A 20039-nucleotide genomic window follows, 5' to 3' on the forward strand; every position below is an offset into this window, starting at 1 on the left:
ATTTTCCTGGTGATCTCTAGAATGAGCCAAACTTTTTGCATTTTGCCATATATAGAGAGAAGTAATAGCCATAAATTATAACTCTGCCTCCTGAATAATCTGTTCACTAGCCAAGCACCTTATGTACTTCCAAGATTGTTTTATAGGGATGGTACAAACTTGTGGGTTTTTTTTTTTACTTTTTATTTTGAGGTCATTGTACATACATATGTAATTCTAAGAAATAATATAGAGATACCCTATACTGTTCACCCCGTTTCCCCCAGTGGTAATATCTATGAACCTAATCTTAAATATAGAATTTTCAAATATGTATTCACACCTGCTTGTACTTACTAAAAAGCACTGAGAAACCTACTTTGCTTTAATGAGACTACAAACTGCACAACCAAGTCTCTTTCTTCCCTCAAGTATCTTAAAATTTAGCTGGAGACTTGATTTTTGCAATGAGAAATTTGAATTTAAAAGAGATCTTATATACACATGGTTCCTTATTTTGCACCAGAATTAAAACTAAGATTTTTAAAAGAAGCATTTTTTCAAAGTTGAAACATTTAATTATAATATTCTTTTTTTTTTTTCATTGCTCAAGTGATTAACCTACTAGAATTATCCACCTTTCTAGTCAACTGTGCCATTCAAGACTTCTCACCTGCTGTCTCTTATGGAGATAGCTTCCATACAGGGAACTTTTGGGGGGTTAAAGCCCTTTCAAGCATGTAGTAAGAATATTTGTGGCTGCGAACAAAAGCAGAAAAGCCAAGTGCAGTAAATGTATTTACTATTTATTAGAAAAAGCTATTGCAGAAGCTTTCTGCGAGTAAAAGCCACTGCCTTTCACGGGTACGGGAGTTACCATGGTTTGGGCTCTGCTTTCCTGCTCCCCAGTCTTTGTTTTCCTTAATGGTGTTTTCGGGGCTGGTTGTGCAACTGGAAGCAGCTGGTGTACATTGACTGATAGAATCATCCATTTTACGGAAAGTATAGCAGTTGGCCTTATTTATTGTGTGAAATATTTTAATTTTCTTTTTAATTGTTAAAGTAGGAAGTGTCTTTCTACCCTTGACATTGCCAACCATCGTTCTCCCTCCTGCTTCTCTTCTTTCCTGCTTTCTTCTTGAGCTTCTGTGCTCTCCACCCTCTACCTCTTTTCTCACTGCCTGCCTGTCTTTTCCCACTCTCCTCCTGTCTTTCCTTGCCTCCCTTTCCCTGCCTCTCTGCCCTCCAAAGAGAAAGAAAAAGGAGATCAAACAGAAAAACCGTCTATTAAAACATTTGGCAAAAAGGCTTGTCACCGTATGTTTATTTTAGTTGGATTTTGTCATCTTGCAAGATGCAGGCCCATGCTGAGCTATGTTTCTATTTTGCCTACTCGACATTTGTAGGTATTCAGTGGTAATGAAGCACAGTCCATTTATAAACAAACATCTGTCTGGCTTTACTGCTGGATTTGTGATGTCTGAATGAGCAGTTTAAGTGTATGTTTGTAATAGTCACAAGTATTTTACACAAAATAAAAAGGAAAAATTAGAAATGATCATTACATAATTTAATGCTGCCACAGCTTAGAGCTGGGAGAATTAATAATGGGGAGAAAGGCTTTTTTACATTTATTTCAGCTTTGTATGCGAGTGGGCCTGATGTCGGCTCACTTGAGCCACCAGAAGCGTCGGCACAGTGGCCAAGTGAAAGATAAGTTCCCATGAGGTCGGTCCAAACGTAATGAGCCAAGACATGGGGGACTCTCAGAGAGAAAGAAGACCAAGTGATGGGTCATGTGAGGCTGGAGAGTCTGGTATCCAAGACAGCAGCTAACTTCAGGGGCAGTAGGAGGGCATGATGGAGATGCACTGGGGTGGGGTTGTCTGTGTCCAGAGAGAGAGCAGGAAAACGGAGGTCAAGACTGTAGTTCTTACGGGATGGAGTTCTGAAGGGACGTTGCGTGTAGCTTGCCTTTCCTAGGTGACCTGGGGGTGGTTTCTGAAAAGACAGATCCCTGCTGGACAGACCATACATTTTAATTCAGTGCTTTTCAAAGTTGCCTGCGAAATCATTTGATGAACTCTCCCTACTTCCTACTTACATGACTGCCATACTCGGGGGAAATACCTCATTGTCTGTTTGGGGTGCATGTCAGTCTCTGGTATCATTTATTTGAAAGAGACACAATGAAAGTAGGAGGGGACACAATTTTACAAATATATATATTCATAGTGTAATGGCACTGTATATAGGGATGCTTGCTTGCTTTTTTTTTGTTTTTTGCAATGTGAGGAAATAATCTCAGGCAAGGTTCTTCTACTAATACTCTGGTTTTGCCTTTGCTGGATGTGTGTCTGTATTTGTGAGCAATATTCTTTTTCTTAGTCAGGTTGCACCCTTACAGCACTTTCAAAATGTATTAAATGAACTTATTTTATGTCTTGTTTTATTCTCAGGGTAAAACCTGTAATGTTCTATATAAAGTTATTCAGGGTACAGAGTCCTTTAAATAATAATAATAATAATAATAATAATAATAATAATAATAATAAAAGCCTTAAATGCTCCAAGTACTGATCATACTTGAGCAGAGAACCAGGTATAGTGTGTATATGTGCAGTGAGATCAAAGAAAGGAAAAGCTAATTCTGTGATCTTAAACTGTGGGGCAGTGGAAAAAAACAAAGAAATGGATGGCAAAAAAGGCAGCGAAAGGAATAATATGTATCATCTGGTTCTTCTCTTGCAGTTCCATTTTGAACCCAAAGTGGATGATGCTATCAGAGCTCCACCACTGACCAGAATCTTCCAAAAATTCTCATCTTCACGTTCCATCTGCTGAGATAAGATGGAAGACTCTTACAAGGATAGGACTTCACTGATGAAAGGTGCCAAAGACATTGCCAAAGAGGTGAAGAAACAAACAGTAAAGAAGGTGAATCAAGCCGTGGACCGGGCTCAAGATGAATACACCCAGAGGGCCTACAGTCGGTTCCAAGATGAGGACGAGAATGACTATTACCCGCCTGGAGAAGCCTGTGACGGAGAGGCGAATGATGACGAAGGGTCAAGTGAAGCTACTGAGGGTCATGATGAAGATGATGAAATCTACGAAGGGGAGTATCAGGGAATCCCCAGTATGAACCAAGGGAAAGAAAGCACAGTGTCGGTGGGGCAGCTCAAGGGCAATGAGTACAAGGACCGACAGGAGCTCGAGTCAGAGAGAAGAGCTGATGAGGAAGAGCTAGCCCAGCAGTATGAGCTGATCATCCAAGAGTGTGGTCACGGCCGTTTTCAGTGGGCTCTTTTCTTCGTCCTGGGCATGGCCCTTATGGCAGACGGCGTGGAAGTGTTTGTCGTTGGTTTCGTGTTGCCCAGTGCTGAGACAGATCTATGCATACCAAATTCAGGATCTGGATGGCTGGGTGAGTGGCATGTTGGTGAGACAAATTCTGAAACTGATTTATTTGTGAAAAGCAGTTTACCGATAGAATACTTTCATCTAGAGCACTGCATTGTTCCAACAATTTGCCAGGAAAAATTTCAAGTGTATGAAAGAATTGTATAATGAATAGCTGTGTATAACCAACATCTAGACTTCAAAGCTAACATTTAGTATGTTTTCTTATTACATATTCATCCATCTATCTATATCCTTCCATTCATCCATCAATCCAACTAATATTTTTTTTTGCGTTGCCCCCCTCACCCCTTTTTAACTTTTAATTTTAAAATACTTTCAAACTTACAGGAGAGTTACAAAAATAATATAATCCCCATACAGAGAACTCCAACATATTCCTACCTCCTCAGATACCCAGATCCACCTTTGCCATATCTTTCTTTTCTTTTCTCTTTTCTTTTCTTTTCTTTTCTCTTTCCTTTTCTTTTCTCCTCTTCTCTCCTCTTCTCTTCTCTTCTCTTCTCTTTTCTTTTTTCTTTTCTTTTCTTTTCTTTTCTCGCAAACACCTGAGTGTAGGTTGTATACATCATGTTCTGTGAACACTTAATACTGCCATATACATTTCCTAAGAACAAGAATGTTCACTTATGCAACCACTGAGGTGCAGTTACCAAGTTCAAGAAATTTAATATTGATATAAAGCTTATAGTCTATATTCCAATCTTTTTTTATGTCCCCATAATGTCCATTTCTACCTTTTTCTCCTTCCTTGCTAAATCCCATCCAGAATCATGTATTGTCTCTTTAGTTTCTCTTTTTTATTTTTTTTTAATTGTGGGAATATATATACAACATAAACAGTCCCATCTCAACCACTCCCAAGCATACCATTTGATGGGATTAATCACATTGACAGTATTGCAGTGCCCTCAACACCTTCCATTACTAAAACTTTTCCATCTCCATAAACAGAAATTCTTACACCCACTTTGCATTAACTCTCTACACCCCCTGCTCTCTGTTCCTGGCAACCTGTGCTCTAATTTCTGTCTCTATGAGCTTGCATATTCTCTGATATTTTCTTTGTAATTCCCATGTGGCTTAAATTTAACATCCTAAATTTATAACAATATCGTTTTCTTCAGAACCAACTTAACTTCAGTAGTATATGCAAACTATGTTCCTGTACCCCTCCACCTTTATGCAGTTCTTGTCACAAATGACATGTTTATACACTATGATTCCAGAAATCCCTAATTTCTCATTACATTTTGTGCATTTGCCTTTTAGATCCTCTAGGAAGTAAAGAGTGGAATTCCAAACCAAAAATACAATAGTACTGGCATTTATATTTACCCCAGTCATTACTCTTACTACAGATCTTTATTTATTCATGTGGCTTTGATCTATCATCTGTTGTCCTTTCCTTTCACCCTGTAGAACTCTCTTTAGCATCTCTTTTAGCGCTAGTCTAATGGTGACAAACTCCCTCAGCTTTTGTTTATCTAAGAATGTTTTAATGTCTCCCTCATTTTGAAAGACATTTTGCCAGATGTAGAATACTTGGTTGTCAATTTTTTGCTTTCAACACTTTAAATATGTCATCCCTCTGCCTTCTTGCCTCCATGAGGCACTTCATCTTTTTGAGGCTCTCTTGTATGGGACATGTTGCTTTACTCCTGTGGCTTTCAGAATTCTCTATCTTTGGCATTCAACAACTATTATAATAGTTGTACTAGTTTTACTTTATTAACTTCCAACAGGGTGCCCTTGGAAGGTAATAAAGCTAGTATATGAAACTCATTTGACACTTTTCTAAATTCAAAGAAAATATGACAAATGTGATTTTCAAATTTTATATTATATAATGTCATAGTTTAAATGCTTTTAAGATCCTGCTAATTTTTGTTTTTCTCATAATCTGTGTGTACGTTTGCTTGTGTTTTTTTAATTAGCCTTATTTATAGAATTTTCTCTACATGACTTTTTCTGTCTTTTTCAAGTTTCATTTCTTTTTATCTAAACAGGAAAAACTTCATTTCCTCATGATTTAAAAATCTATTTCTTCCCATATTAAAATTTTAATTGTATGTTTAAAAACTATATGACCTCTCTGTAAAATATCTAGATAGCACATTTAATTTTTTTAGAGTTACCATGAACGCAAGGTTCATATACTTACAAAGCTGCAGTTAACGCTCCCTAAGCTTGTGCAAGGTAAACTACAAAGGCCAAGAAGCTTGCACATCGTGAAATATCCCCAACGCTTTGAGTCTACCATAATCACTCAGTAACAAGTCACCAGGGTTTTCAAACTCTATTTGCAAAGTCAGCCTCAGGGAACATGTTTATGTGCATATTAAATCATTATGTGTTTCAAAGTCTGTGAAAGCAACCAAGAATACTTGGTGTCTATATTTCCAAGGGATTTCTTTAAATTAAAGATTGAAATATAGGCATATAGAACTCTGTGGAAATCTAGTGACTTTATTAGTTAATGTTATCATCATTGATGCTGAGAAATTTGCTGAGTAATTAAAATGAAATGCTACTTCCTAACTTCCTATATAACACCATGAGACATAATCATGAATAAGAGAAGGATTTGCATCTTTTTATTCCTTTAACGTTTGTTTCTTTTATATGTCCCACTCTCAGCATTTGTTTCTTAAATTGCTTGACTGAAAGCAATGGATCTGGGAGGGCAGATTGTGAAGGGTGGTGGTAGAGGGGTATCTTAATTTGCCAGAGTCTCTATGACAAATACCACACAGTGGGTTGGCTCAAACTTGGAGCATTTATTGTCTCAGGTGTTTGGAGGCTAGAAGATGTCAGCAAAGCTATGCTTTCTCCCATAGTCAGTAACATTCTGGTGATGGCAGACCTCTATCCCACAGCAATTCCTTGGTCTCCCCTGTGGCTGTTTCTGACTTCTGGCTTCTTGTTATAAGGCTTCCAGTAAAACTGATTCAATTGGCCACACCAAAGCAGGCTTTCCAAAAAGCCTATTCACAAACGAGGCCATACCCTGATATATATATTCAAACATACTATTTACATATGGGTTCATACCTACAAGAACAAGGATAAAGATCTGAACATATTTTTTTGTGAGGTATGTGATTCAGACTCCAACAGGGGATGTGTTTTGCATGTTTTTTGCTGGTAGAATCATTTCTGTGTTCAGTCCTCGAAATGCAGAACATGTTTCAGCAGAGGGTCTTAAACATTCACCAACTTGATCATTGCAGCATTATCTGTATGGTATCTAGCACTGTGTTTCTTTTTGTTTCTTTGATGAGCAAGTATATCTATTTTAACCCAGAGCATCAAAATATTTATCAAGATTTTGTTAAAGGAATTTGACAGCAGAATGTTTTAAGAGCATAGTCTTATAAATACATCCATGCAAATATTTAATAATTGCAGGCTTAAATTTAGAATAAACATCTTTTCATGCTATGACCCCAGTGTTTATATTGGAAATATTGCAGGAGGATCTCAGCTAAGCTTGCCTTTGTGCCTTTACCTTCTCAGCACTGAATGGAAGCACAGTATCACAAATGGCTCTCTTATCAGTCTATCCCATATATCTATAAACCCTGATGATGTTACACACCCCCAGGTGGCTTTCAAAAGTGTAGATAATGCTGCAGAACAATTGGAGCACAGATATTTTCATAACTGTGCCTTCCAGACTTGTATTTCAATTATTTTGCCATTGTAATTTCACTCATAATTGCATTCTAACGGACTCTTTTTAGACAAGCATTTAAATTGTTTTGCCGTTTTCATTTCATCGAATAATAGCTTTGTAATATAATTACCACACTAAGTCATAGCAATGGGATCAAAATGCAAGAAAGAAAGATCCATGACCCATGTTTAGTAGCATTTTGAGGAAACAGATTTGCAAAATAATTTCTCATTTGCAGTAAGCACTGTGCTATTTTCCTCAAGGAGACCCAGGAATGAAAATATGAACCAGTTTATGTTTTAATTATTAATTATTTAGAAAATAGATATTTCCTTTGTGGTTGCTAGAAAATTGATTTAAAGGTAACTAAGGGCAAACCATGTTAGTGCATCCGTGTATATTCTCTGTGTGCATATATAACATTGTTAATCATTCTAGGAAGACATTAGAGTAAATATTTATCTATCTAAAGAGCTGCTTTTTGGGGGGCATAAGTACATTCATTTTATGATAAACACTTTCTTTTGCCAGAGTCTATTTATTATGCATTGATTATGTGCAAAGCACAGTTTACCACTGTGGATAAAAGGACAAAAGAAAAAAGAAAAAAATGACAAGGTTTGTGGATCCAAGGAAGTTATAGTGTGGAGAAATCAGAAATGTCTGTAGATTACCAGCACAAGAAAGTATGTGTCAGTTGCCATGAGAGACGTGTAAATAAAGAGAATTGAAGCTGGGAGACCACCAAATGGGTAAGGAACTGACTAAGGCAGTGGAAAAAAGGAAATGGATTTGTGAGCTATTCTGGAGGAAAAGTAAGCAAGGATTTGGTAATTGATTAGTTTGGAAGGGTGATGAGGGGAAGATTTAATTAAAAAAGCAGTTCATCAAATAATGGTAATGCAGAGGGAACAGGTTTCAGCAAGAGGTGGAAAGATGAAAGGTTTAGTTTTAGACATTCTCATCTTGAGGCCCTTGGGGTGCCTAAAGAAGGGTGCCCAAATGGCTATTCTCCATTTGAGCTGAAGTACTGAGAGGTTGGGAGCTACTTTCTAAGATGAAACTGCCAAGGACCTTAACCAGGGAGAGAGGATGGTTTTCTGCTGAACAATACGTATAAGACTGGCAGTGGAAGAAGACACTGTTAAGGAGACTGAGGAGAAGCCAGAGAAGGAGGAGCAGCTAGGAGAAAAAGGAACTCTGGAAGTCACGGGAAAGAGAAAGATGTATAATTCTCAGGTGCTGGAGAGTCTTGCAGTAAATTCTGAAACGGGCCTCTTGGGCCGAGCCCTTAAGAGGTCATTGGCTGCTGGGAAGGGCTCTTAAGACAAACACAAGGAGTTAGGCTATAAATGTTTTAAAGGAAGGAGTCTGCGCATTGAGTGAAGGAGCGACATGGCACGGCCACCTGCCCCTGGACACAGTGAAGGCTCCTCTCTGGGATCAGGCATTCTCTCTCTTCTGATTGCATAGCTTACAGGGGAGGCTGTGTGAGTGAACCCTCTCGGACCGTAACTTTGTTTCTGTCTGAGGGTTGTTGAGGGGGACAGGTTGCATTCTGAGATAACCCCGAGGCAAGAAGGACATGAAGCCATTCCAGGCTCAAACCATGACCAGGTTCATTTCTGTCCTGACTCCAGCCTGTCAAGTAGAACAAGCTCCTTGTTGGCTGCTGTTTTGTCACGGTGTTACGTTAGAGGTGCTGGCGTCTCCCTCATTGGGCTATTTCCTCTGAAGACCAAAATGGAGAAGCAAAAGTCTTAATCATTACTTGTTCAAGTGCTTTCTCACTTAGTGTTACAAAGATGAGTAGTATTTAGGAACTAAACCTTGGCCAGGTGTTGACTAGCACAAAATAATCTTTGATTATTACATAGAAAGCAATATACTAAATATAATTCAATATGGGAGAGAGACTTAAAAAGTCAAATGGGCATGGCATCTAAGTCTAACTCTGTCACTTACTTGATGTGTGACAATTTGCAAATAATAGAAATTTCTTTGTGCCCCAGTTTCCACATCTGTATGATGGGAATAAAAATACAATTAATTCAAGAGGATTAAGTGAGAGAATGTAGGGATAGCTCCTAGCAAAGTATCTAATATGTAAAAAACACTAATAAATGATAGTTGCTATAATAATTATTAGGGGTGTGAAAATCAGTTAGGAGGCTACTGCAATACTCAGGCAAAAAATGATGGAATCCTGAACTAAATAAGTTAATAGGATGACAAGGGGATCAGAATTGGGAGATGTTTCTGAAAGAGAGATAGCAGAATTTGCTGAATGAGAAAGATGATAAGTACAGAGTTGGGGATGTCATGGGGTTGAGCATTGAGCTTAAGAGGCTGAGTAGGTGTTGGCAAGGGAGGAGGCCAAGTGGGTGCAGGAGACAGATGAAGTCCATTTTGGAGGATATAGATCTGGTAGGTAGACTGAGGTCAAGACCGGTGCAACAAATATGGGAGTCTGAAGAGAGGAGTTTAACCAGACAGAGAGCACAGCTAAACAGGAAGCAGAAAATGGCCAAAGAAAGGTATAGGACAACATAGTAAGGTGTTGGAGAGTCTATCAGCCCCCAAATATCTTAACAGCAGAAATAAATTAACCTGCATAAGGACACTTTTAAATTTGATGTATCTATTCATCTGGACACTGTTGTTTCCATGGAGCACTCTTTGGAAATAGGGTGGGAATGGGGTGGAGTGGAACCACCTCTGGCATCCCTTCCTCCTGCTTCATAAGAGCAGCCTCATATTCATCTCTTATATAATAAGATTTACTTGAATAAAAGATTCCATAATAAACAAAAAATTAATATCTTATCTGGAATATCAGTGATTTCAGCTGCACTGGTGATACAATAGGTTGAATGTTTGACAAAGTGGTATTTATGGAGTGAGCATTATGTATGGGGCATGGCCCAAGGCCTTGTCAATGAGATAGTGTTGAATAAGGCTCAGTTTCTATTATCAGGGGAAATGACGGCATTTTCCAACTGTTAGATACTTTAGTGATTTAGGGAAACCCTGTCATCATAAAGATGAGGATAGTGAAAACTGGGGAGTTTGGGTGATTTTTCTGTTGGCTGGGTATCAGCTGAAACAAATTATGGAACCCATGTATTCAAACTCTTAATCCTGTGTTCCTTCCAATTCTCTAACATTCTCATTTGAGTCCTCTTGATGGGGTCAGCCCACCCTTGGGAGAATTCAAGTCTCTCAATTCTTGGCTAAAATCCACCACCCACCACTCTGGTATCTCAAGCTATGACCTAAAAATTCACTTTCTGTCTCTGAACTCTCAATGTGCAGTCACCTGTTGAACTCATACATCTTTCTCCTATTTCCAAAACCCCAACAGAAGATATTCTCTGTTGTTTGTATTTATAGGCAGTACATAATGGCAAGTCATGAATGATAAATGAAGTTATCCAGGAGAATTAACCTATAAAACCAGCTCATAGTGCAAAGTCATCTTAAAAAGGCAGAGTACCAGAAATTAAAATAAAGAGAGAGAATGTAAGCCTATAGGAACAGGGATTTCACTGCTGTATTCCTACTGCATGGGTCATTGCCTGGTACATAATAGGAGCTCAACAAATGTAACAAATGTTGTTGAACGAATAAGTGACAGTCTCCAAGGTCTGTAAGACTTTGAGACCTTATTGAAAATATTAATATATCCAATGTATTATTTCACTGGAATTCATCAGCAATGGGAAAACATGTAAGGGAAAATAATAGACGTAAATATTGGCAGTGCCCTTCCACATGCTGCTCAAGGTTGGGTATCCTGACCTAAGGATTAAATATATCTTGTTTGAACCAGATATACCCCTACTTTAGGGAAGGAAGATTAGGAAACCATGGCCTGGAGCCAGTGAAGACATGAATCTCATAGCTAAGACCTGTCATTCTGATTTCATGCTCCAAAGCAACTTCAGGATTTCAAATTCAGCTTTCTCTAGCACTTGCCAGTCAGGTGTGTGCTGGCCAAAGGATGTCAGTCCCCTCGGTGGTTCTGTTTTTTTATTTTGATTAATTGGTTGGAATTCTGATTGTTTCTTTTCTCATCAGTCTTGCTAAGGCTGGCTATCTGGAGTCTCTTTCTGAAAGATGGGCCTGTTCTCAGTGTGTTGACACACCCGATTTCTGAACATGTAAGACCGAGGTCCAGACCAGGGCTCAGAGGAATTAGATAGCACTGTGTGAGTCCTTCTTCAGCTGGTCACCTCAGTCTCCCCCAATAAAATCCCACCTGCAGTAAATACTCGTTTTCCTTCAAAACTTCAACAATGCTAGCTAGAGTTGATAGGCATATCAGGCAAAAACAGAGATAGACCAAGAACATAAAAGCATTAGGAAGAATATTTATTTATACATATGAATTCATTTATACATAGGAATGGGATTTTACTTTATTTCTTTTTCATTTTTAGGAGCTATTGAAAATTTTAAAATATTTCTAAATAATTCTAGAATAAATACAGATTTTTGTGGATAGAAATGGAGCAGTGTTTTTCTTTTATTCAATGTTTTGCTATCAGCAGTATTAAGTCAGACTCCTTGGCATTCCTGCATCTTCCAGTAACACCTAGAATAGTCACTTAACAGACATTTATCGAGCACCTGCTATCTGGCAAGCACCGTTTTATAATTGAGAGATACAATAGTAGGTAAAGCAGAAACAATTTCTAGTAGACCTTAAGCATGTGTTTTAAATTCTCTTTCTATAGCTTTCTATCTGGATGATGGAATTCCTTGGAATATCTACAACTCTGTTTTTTACTTTTTTTGCCACCTCCAGAAAGGGTAATTTCTTTGAAGTCTGAGCTGGATGGATGTGACCTTATTTTCTTTTCCTCTCTTCATAGTCTCCCTTATTCCTTTAGGTTTTAACAAAAGAAGTACTCTGTTGGGATATCTAGTTGCTTTATCTCTAGCTGTCTGTGTTATTTGGAGACAACGAGCTTCAAGTTTCTGAGACCTCTTTTTTGTTTCATTGACCAGTGTTTGTCAGCTAGGCTGAAAGCAGAGTGTGTTGACTCTTTCATTGTTCATTGAGCCGTTCCTTTTAGAGTGTGTATGGCCCATGCCAGAACTGCCAGGTAGACCAGCATATCCAAACAGATGACAAAGAGTGATACAGAGTTTATTCTTTTTCACCTTTATTCCAAGCTTTTGATTATTTGGCATCTTTGTATGCTTGAAGTTTTAAGACCAGCAGCTTTGTACCCTAAAAATGTATTCTGTAGAGTTTAGGATCAGCAGCTCTGTGCCCTACCCAAGCCCTTTGTCCACAACATCTGCCTTGGTGACTTTGATGGAGGTTTGATTGCTCTGTGTACTCCCTCTGGCTCTGCTTAGCCTCTCGGCTGTCACAGTGATCCTAATTGGAATTAAAAAGTTTATTGGTTCACGGAATACATCCTGTTCACCAACACTAGCAAAATCTTATTTGGATTCATTATTGCCAAATTGGAAAAGAAGATTCAGTAATTCATCGCCATTATGTTCCTGGGTCTTATTTCCTCATGACTTTCACATTCTCCTCAGAGAAGAGAGGTTTCTGACATCAGAGTGGAGTTTCGACAAAGTTGCCAGTATGATTCTTCCATCCAAAGGTCTATGATTCATTTTCACAGGGTGGGAAATGAACAGAAACTCCGGGTCAAATTCCTGAAAATTGCCAAGAAGTGGCTTTCTGGAACTGGGGGTGTGATGTGTAAATGCCCTCTGTCTCCCTGAGGGTCACTGGGGATTTTCCACAGTATGGGTTTGAACCTGAAAGCTGATTTCCTGCATTCCTGCATCCTGAATCCCCATATTCCTCCACTCCAGAGCACTCCTTGATGAAGACTCTGATTTCACTGGGAGTATTAACCTTACCTATGCATCCTTATCAATCTGGGACTCTTTCTGAAGTCACTGCAGGACTCACTGGTGTATTATGTCAGTTTGGAGAATTTGTTAATTGTGGACTTTGGCTTAAATAAGGCAATTTAAATTATCATCTAATAACTGGGTCAAGCCAAATACAAATAATATAGACTTGTAGATTTAACTTTCAAATAATCAAGATGCAGTTGCACCCTTTCATGGAAACTGACATCTCAATATTCTCACATAAACAAGAGCCTTTAAAGGACATGAACATCCTACAGAATGCCTAAGAGAGTGGGAAACTATTTGAATGCATTCATCGTGAAGAAAGTATTCCCAATCCACGTATTTACAAACTGATATTCTTACTGTAAATTTAGACATTTCTTTTCGGCCTTTAAGATTGTAAGAGGAAGTGTGAAAGAAGTCCTCTGATATAGTCCTTACCTTCCGTTTCAAAACTGAAGTCTCTAATCAACTATAAAATGATGAATGTTCCTGCCTTAACAGGATGCATATAGCTCTTTATTACTTCATGGTTGTGCTAGTTTTTCTTTCTTCCTGGAATAATTGTCTTTCCCATTTGTCATGCTAGCAGCTACTCATCTTTCAGGTTTAAATTAAGTTAAATTGAAATTTTATACATATATATATATATATATACATATATATATATATAAAATGAAGAAACACTGGGTTCTTCCAATATAAAATTTTTTCAGTGCAAGAAATTTGCTGAAAAATGGAATTTAATGGCCTTTAAATTATTTCCACAGCTGTCTGTTTTGATCATAGTGCATGTACTTATTATCATAGCTGCAATTATTGTGTAAAATTGTTTGGTTGATCTTTGTTCACTTAACATTATCTGATATAAACATTTTAGAGAATCAATACAATTGATTATGGGCTTTTGTGATTACATGGCTGTCCATAATTTACAGTTACGGTAACTTAACCATCCTGTTACCAAACACTGGAATGTATCCAGTTGTTTGCTTACTATATGAAAATAATTCTCCAAGTGATATCATTATTAAAATGATTCTTTTGTTTGGGACATTTACTTGGCATATTTTCCTCAAAGTGGAATTGAATAAACTATTATTGGGTGTAAGATATTTTAATTCTTTTTTAAAGTCATTAATATAAGAAACATTGGAAAAAGAAAAGAACATGACAAGCACACAGGAATGTTGGAAATGCCAAGCAGCATAGACCCAGGAGGTAGGTAAGGCAGAGCAAGGATCCCTTTGCATCTTCTCTAAATATGGTGACTTTTCAACAATTTTTAAAGGAAATGTGTTGCAAAGATGATAATGAAAAGGCATGAATGCACACAGAGCAAATATTAAAGGTCAGATGATGATGAGACACATGGGATAAAGGTGTCCCATTCTCCGTGCTTTCTCACTCTCAAAACAGTGATGTAGCCCTCCCACCTCCACCTTCAAAACTGAGCTCATTGCCCATGTTCAAGTCTAGGCCAGTGTTTCCCAAAAGAAGCATTACTAATAGGGATGAGTCTTTGCTGTGTGATACATGACAAGGTGTGTGTGTCTCTGGTCTGTCCACTAACTATTAGCAGTACCTTCCATGCATTGCTTAAAACATGTCCCACCAACAGGCATTTCAAAACAAGGCCCTTCATACACATATTTCTAAAAGCTCCCTAATTCAAATAAGGCTGCTGCTGATGGAATTATCTCAGTAGCAATGGAGAATAGAGTCTCCCCAGGTAAGGGAAACAGAAGAATCATCCCTGTGTTGGCTTTCTTCCCTCCTGGTAGATGCTGTGTACCTTCCAGGTTTGGGATTTTAACATCAAGGATCTTCTACTGATCTTGACAATGGTCTTGGATCTCTCTCTAACTGATATTACTAGAAAACCAAGCTGGGAAATAACTGAGCTTTTCTTAGAGCTGTAGCTTTTAAGGAGGTGTTCCGGTTTGCTAATGCTGCCATTATGCAAAATACCAAAAATGGATTGGCTTTTATAAAGGGGGTTTATTTGGTTACAAGTTTACAGTCTAATGGCCATAAAAGTGTCCAAGCTAAGGCATCAACAAAAGGATACCTTCACTGAAGAATGGCAGATGGTGTTCAGAACATCTGTCAGCTTGGAAGGCATGAGGCTGGTGCCTGCTGTTCCTTTGTTCCCAGGTTGAGTTTCAAAATGGCTCTTCTCCAAAATGTCTCTGGGCTTGTCTCTCTTAGCTTTCTCTGGAGCAAACTCTGGGCTAGCATCTCCAAACGTCTCCAAGCATCTCTAAGTGTCTGCTCCCAAGCGTCTCTCCAAAAGTCTCTCTTTCAGCTGCTCTTGGGGCATTTTGTCCTTTCTTAGCTTCTCTGGAGCAAACTCAGGGCTAGCGTCTCAAAACATCAGCAAGCATTGGGGGCATTTTCCTTTTTCTGCTCTGTGTGTGAGCTCCCTTTAAAGGACTCCAGTAAACTAATCAAGACCTATCCTGAATGGGTGGGGTCAAATCTCCATGGAAACATTCAGTCAAGAGGTCACACCCTAATCAGAAAGATTAATAAATCTGCCCCCACAAGATTACATTAAAGAATATGCCTTTTGGGGGGACATAATATATCCAAACTGGCACGGGAGGGAAGGAATTTTAGTGCTCCTAAAATCAAGCATCCTCAATTTGAAGAAGGCAAGTAAGGGGGAAATGACTTGTCTGGGGACACATGTCATTAATGGCATGATGTAAATGAGAACCTGGCCTCCTAATTTCCAGTTTGGGGTTTTTCCTACAAACATGCATAGTCTTCCTGTGTATATTAGGAATGAGCAAATACTTCTAAATATTGGAACATTGCTCATTTCTGTCATGAAGTTTCTTTTTAATTGATGAGTGAGAGTCTAGAAACAGATAAGATGACTTATGAGAGACTGCTGAAAACCCTAATGGAAACACTACGATATCCACTTTACACTTGGGGCTGCCACATACACTTGTGCAGGTCAAGCCATTTGTCCTGGCTTGGGGCTGCTTTCACCCACCTGCAGGAAAGGGTGACTTTTGCTAATGAGGGAGCTTCTTTTTGTAATTCATCCATCAAGACAAGTACCTTTTCCCAATTCACATAGAGGTGCCTTCTGTGCCAAGGCAGCTCTATCGTTTGATGCTCCACGTTAGGTAGGAGGAATAAGATAAGAAACTTCGGTCTTACCCTTCCAAGAAGTTCTGGGAGATTCAGAATATTCAAGAAAGTGGAAAAGATCAAATATAAAGCATAATTCATGTGCAAATATAATTCAGTAAACACTCATGTGAGCAGCTACTGTTGTGGGATATTAGGTACAAGTCAGATTAGCATAAAGTTTATATTAGCAAATCATGTGTCTAGCCTACATATTTGAGAAATGTTGAAAAATAAGGGAATTTTGAGTTTGTAAATGCACTGCATTATATTGACTCAGAAAAATAGAATTGACAAGAATGGATTTAAAAGGGACTCTGGGCTTTGAAAAATGCTTCACTAGCAGGGCTTCAGGCCCCCTACCATGCAGGGATTGAGCATATATATATATGGCCCAGAACTTACATAGTTTTGTTTTGGAAAAACAAATGACCAGAAGGTGACATTTTGTAACTTCCATTAATCACAGATATCAGTGTCTTAAGGTTCCTATTTCACTCAATCCAAAATCCAACAGCAGAAATTTTCTCTAAGGAATGGGTGGAAGCCCTGTAGACTGTAAGGCAGCTGAGAGCCCTTTGATCAAGTCCCTTCCCTCCTAAGGCTTGTGTCTTGGCCCAGCAGGACTGGCAGGCCCTTCACTTTCTGAGTGATGACTTTGCTTCTGTAGAGCCACCTCCCACTCTTGTGTAGAGCCAAGCCAAAGAGCATAAAGCCTCCTCGTCCTATCTGTGGGAGCTGGTTGGTGCTCCAGAGATCCAGGGAAGTCCTGAGGCTCAGAGTCCCGGGACACTACAGGAGGGAATTTCCAGAGTGCCTAATGATGCTTGCAGCTGGGATCCCCTTCCTACACTAACCTATATATCTGGCATCTCAGTGGGTCAAGAAGTGAAGCCAAATCTAAATTAAGGGAGTGAGCATGTTAAAAAGTGTCACTGTTTAGTCTCTGAAGGAGGGTCCTTGGGCTGAGTTCAGGCCAGAGTAACAAGGTGGTGGGGAAAGGAACACATAAAAAGCTTCATATTTTATCAGCTGTCATGCATTTACACTGTCCCCTTTAGCATCGCTACCTTCAATAACTGACATATCAACATATTACCCTTAAAAAACTATGTAGGAAAATGCCCTGCTTTATGACAATGGACCCTCCTAGCTACACCACCAATGAGGGCTTCTTACCTAGCCATGGGGCATGCCAGCCTGCATTGTGGCTAAGCTGGGACCTAGCTGAGTGGTTAGCGTACATCTGTGCCATCACCTCCATCAAACAACATCACAAAAATGAAGGAGCTTCTGTAGCTGACGCTGAAGGGAAGAGCTCAAGGAGAGCTGAGCCAAGCAAACCACAGCTACCAGGTGTCTTTGCAGGAATGGTTGCCCCCAGAATGATAAAAGTCCATCCAATTTGCATCAGAATAGTACCCCTGTGGTAGGACCTGGGAGAGTTTAGGTAAATGGTGTATGATCCCGCTCTTAGAGGTGAAGTTATAGGGACTGTCTAACAATCAATGTGCACTTTGTAAAGTTAGGAAGAAGAGATGTAAAAGGCAGATGTCCTTTTATTTACTATGGGATATTAAAAAGGTACCTAAAAGTAGATATTCCAGCTTATCTTTCTTCTTGGAGACTTAGACTTTTTATTGTTCCTCAGAGAAATGAGCATTTTTGGAATATTTCTGTAGCTTTTGAATTACACTAAAGATCAATATCCAAAATAAATTACATTTCTGTTAGATTTTAATATTTGAATTTAGGTAACTATAATGTTCAAAGAATAGAGAAAAAATATTTTCAGTAAAATCATCACCAAGGATATCTTAGCTGTTGGAAGGATATGGTGGTTTAGAGCTATGTGTGCCCCAGAAAAACATGTTCTTAAACTGAAACCATTCCTGTGGGTGTGAACCCATTCTAAGTAAGACCTTTTGGTGAGGTTATTTCAATTAAGGTGTGGCCTACCTCAATCAGGATGGGTCTTAATCCTATTACTGGAGTCCCTTTTAATTGGAATGAAATTCAGATGGAAGGAGAAAAAAGCCAAGAAAACAAGAAGCTGAAATTCAATGGAACCCTGAAAAACAAAAAAAAAAACAGGCCGAGAGGCCGCCATGTGCATTGCCATGTGGCAGAGGAGCCCAGGACCAGGGTTCACCAGCAGCCAGCCCCAGAATACCAGTCTTTGGGAAGAAAGCGTTGCCTTGATGGTGCCTTCATTTGGATTTTCTCTTAACTGCAAAACTGTGAGCTAATAAATGCCTACTGTATAAGCCATCCCGTTGCATGGTATTTGCTTGAACAGCCAAGGCAACAAAAACAGAGGGATTTGCATGAATTGAAGTGAGAATGAAGTCTGGATGTCTTCTTTTCTGCGAAAAGGCTGACACAATATGATGCAAATGCCTGTCTGCTAACCCAGCTAATATGCCTATGATACGGCTGCAAAAGAGGGAATAAAACTGTGAGTGAAAATTTGTTTTAAGCTCCTAAGCAAGATTTTAGAAGGGAGTCCTTTTTAGGATTTTAGGAGGGCATCCTTCCCCCAATGACTAAATAAACCCAAGTCTACCTAAGGGGTCTCTACTCCCCTCCTGGGAGATGGTGGTGCCATCTCCCCTAAAACAGAGAGAGTTGGGAGTGTGCTTTTACCACCAGATTCAAGAGATCTGATTTATCTCTGTGACCTGGTATAAAGTGGATCTCCTTATGTTTGAACTTTTCTCCCAACACTTTTGGGCCACATTATTGTATGCTACCATCTTGTCTTCTGTAGGCTCATTCAGGCTGGGGTAGCAAAGATATTTCCACCGCCAAGAAACTCATCTCCTAGGAATTCCAGTGAACAAGAATACACAGTTTGTTCCACCCAATGTGAAAAACAAGGCTGCTTCCTTTCCAGCACAGTGCTCCCTGGCAGTAACTGAGCTAAGGTGCAATGAAGAAACCCACCCAGGATGTGGAAGCCACATCTCTAGCTCCTCAAGTAAAAGGAGAAATGGATGGACAGCAGCCAAGGGTATGATCACTAGTGACATTCAAAGCTGGAAAGAAGGATGATAAAGAAAATGCAAAAGAAGAAAGCAAAGCAAAGCAAAACAAGAAAAACCAAATAGAATATAAGCAAAGAAGACATTTAAAGAGAACAAGTTGGAAGGGTGTCTTTCAGAGATGGTTGGGAGCTCCTCGTGGTATTAGGTGCCCTATCTCGTGTTTGAGGAGATGCTGGAACCGAGTAGGACCATTCTAAGGCCCTGTTCCAGTTTGCTAATGCTACCGGAATGCAAAACACCAGAAATGGATTGGCTTTTATAAAAGGAGGTTTATTTGGTTACGAAGTTACGGTCTTAAGGCCATAAAGTGTCCAAGGTAACGCATTGACGGTTGGGTACCTTCACTGGAGGATGGCCAGTGGTGTCTGGAACACCTCTGTTAGCTGGGAAGGCACGTGGCTGGCATCTGCTTGCTCCCAGGTTGCGTTTCAAAATAGCACTCTCCAAAATGTCTGCATCAGCTACAGCTCCTCTCTCAGCTTCCTTGCATACTTCAAAGTGTCCCTCTTGGCTATAACAAGCATGCTCTTTCTGTCTAAGCTTATATAGTGCTCTAGGAAACCAATCAAGGCCCACACTGAATAGGCGGGCCCACCTCCATGGAAACCATCCAACCAAGTTACCACCCACAGTTGGGTGGGGCACATCTCCATGGGAACAACCCAATCCAAACGTTCCAACTTAATAAACACCAATACATCTGCACCCACAAGACTACACCAACAAACATGGCTTTTTCTGGGGGACACAATACATACAAACCAGCGCAGTCCCCAAGTCAAGAAACAGCAGTATTGGCTTTTTTATGCTGGTCTCTCTCCTACACAGTGGGGAGCATCACAGTCCATGAACACGCTTACAGCTCTGAATCC

At 39.4% G+C, this 20039-nt stretch overlaps 1 protein-coding gene across 1 annotated transcript in view; it reads left to right on the plus strand.

Annotated features, from left to right (window-relative positions):
- Positions 1 to 20039, plus strand: part of SV2C (synaptic vesicle glycoprotein 2C) — a 277413-nt gene that overhangs the window by 66130 nt on the left and 191244 nt on the right. Inside the window, exon 2 of the mRNA XM_037801846.1 lies at positions 2731 to 3406. Within this exon, the coding sequence (XP_037657774.1) occupies positions 2830 to 3406 (577 nt within the window). The 5' untranslated portion in view covers positions 2731 to 2829. The remainder of the gene's footprint in view (positions 1 to 2730; positions 3407 to 20039) is intronic.

The sequence above is a fragment of the Choloepus didactylus genome, chromosome 13 (genome assembly GCF_015220235.1).
Source record: "Choloepus didactylus isolate mChoDid1 chromosome 13, mChoDid1.pri, whole genome shotgun sequence".
NCBI classification, from domain to species: Eukaryota; Metazoa; Chordata; class Mammalia; order Pilosa; family Megalonychidae; genus Choloepus; species Choloepus didactylus.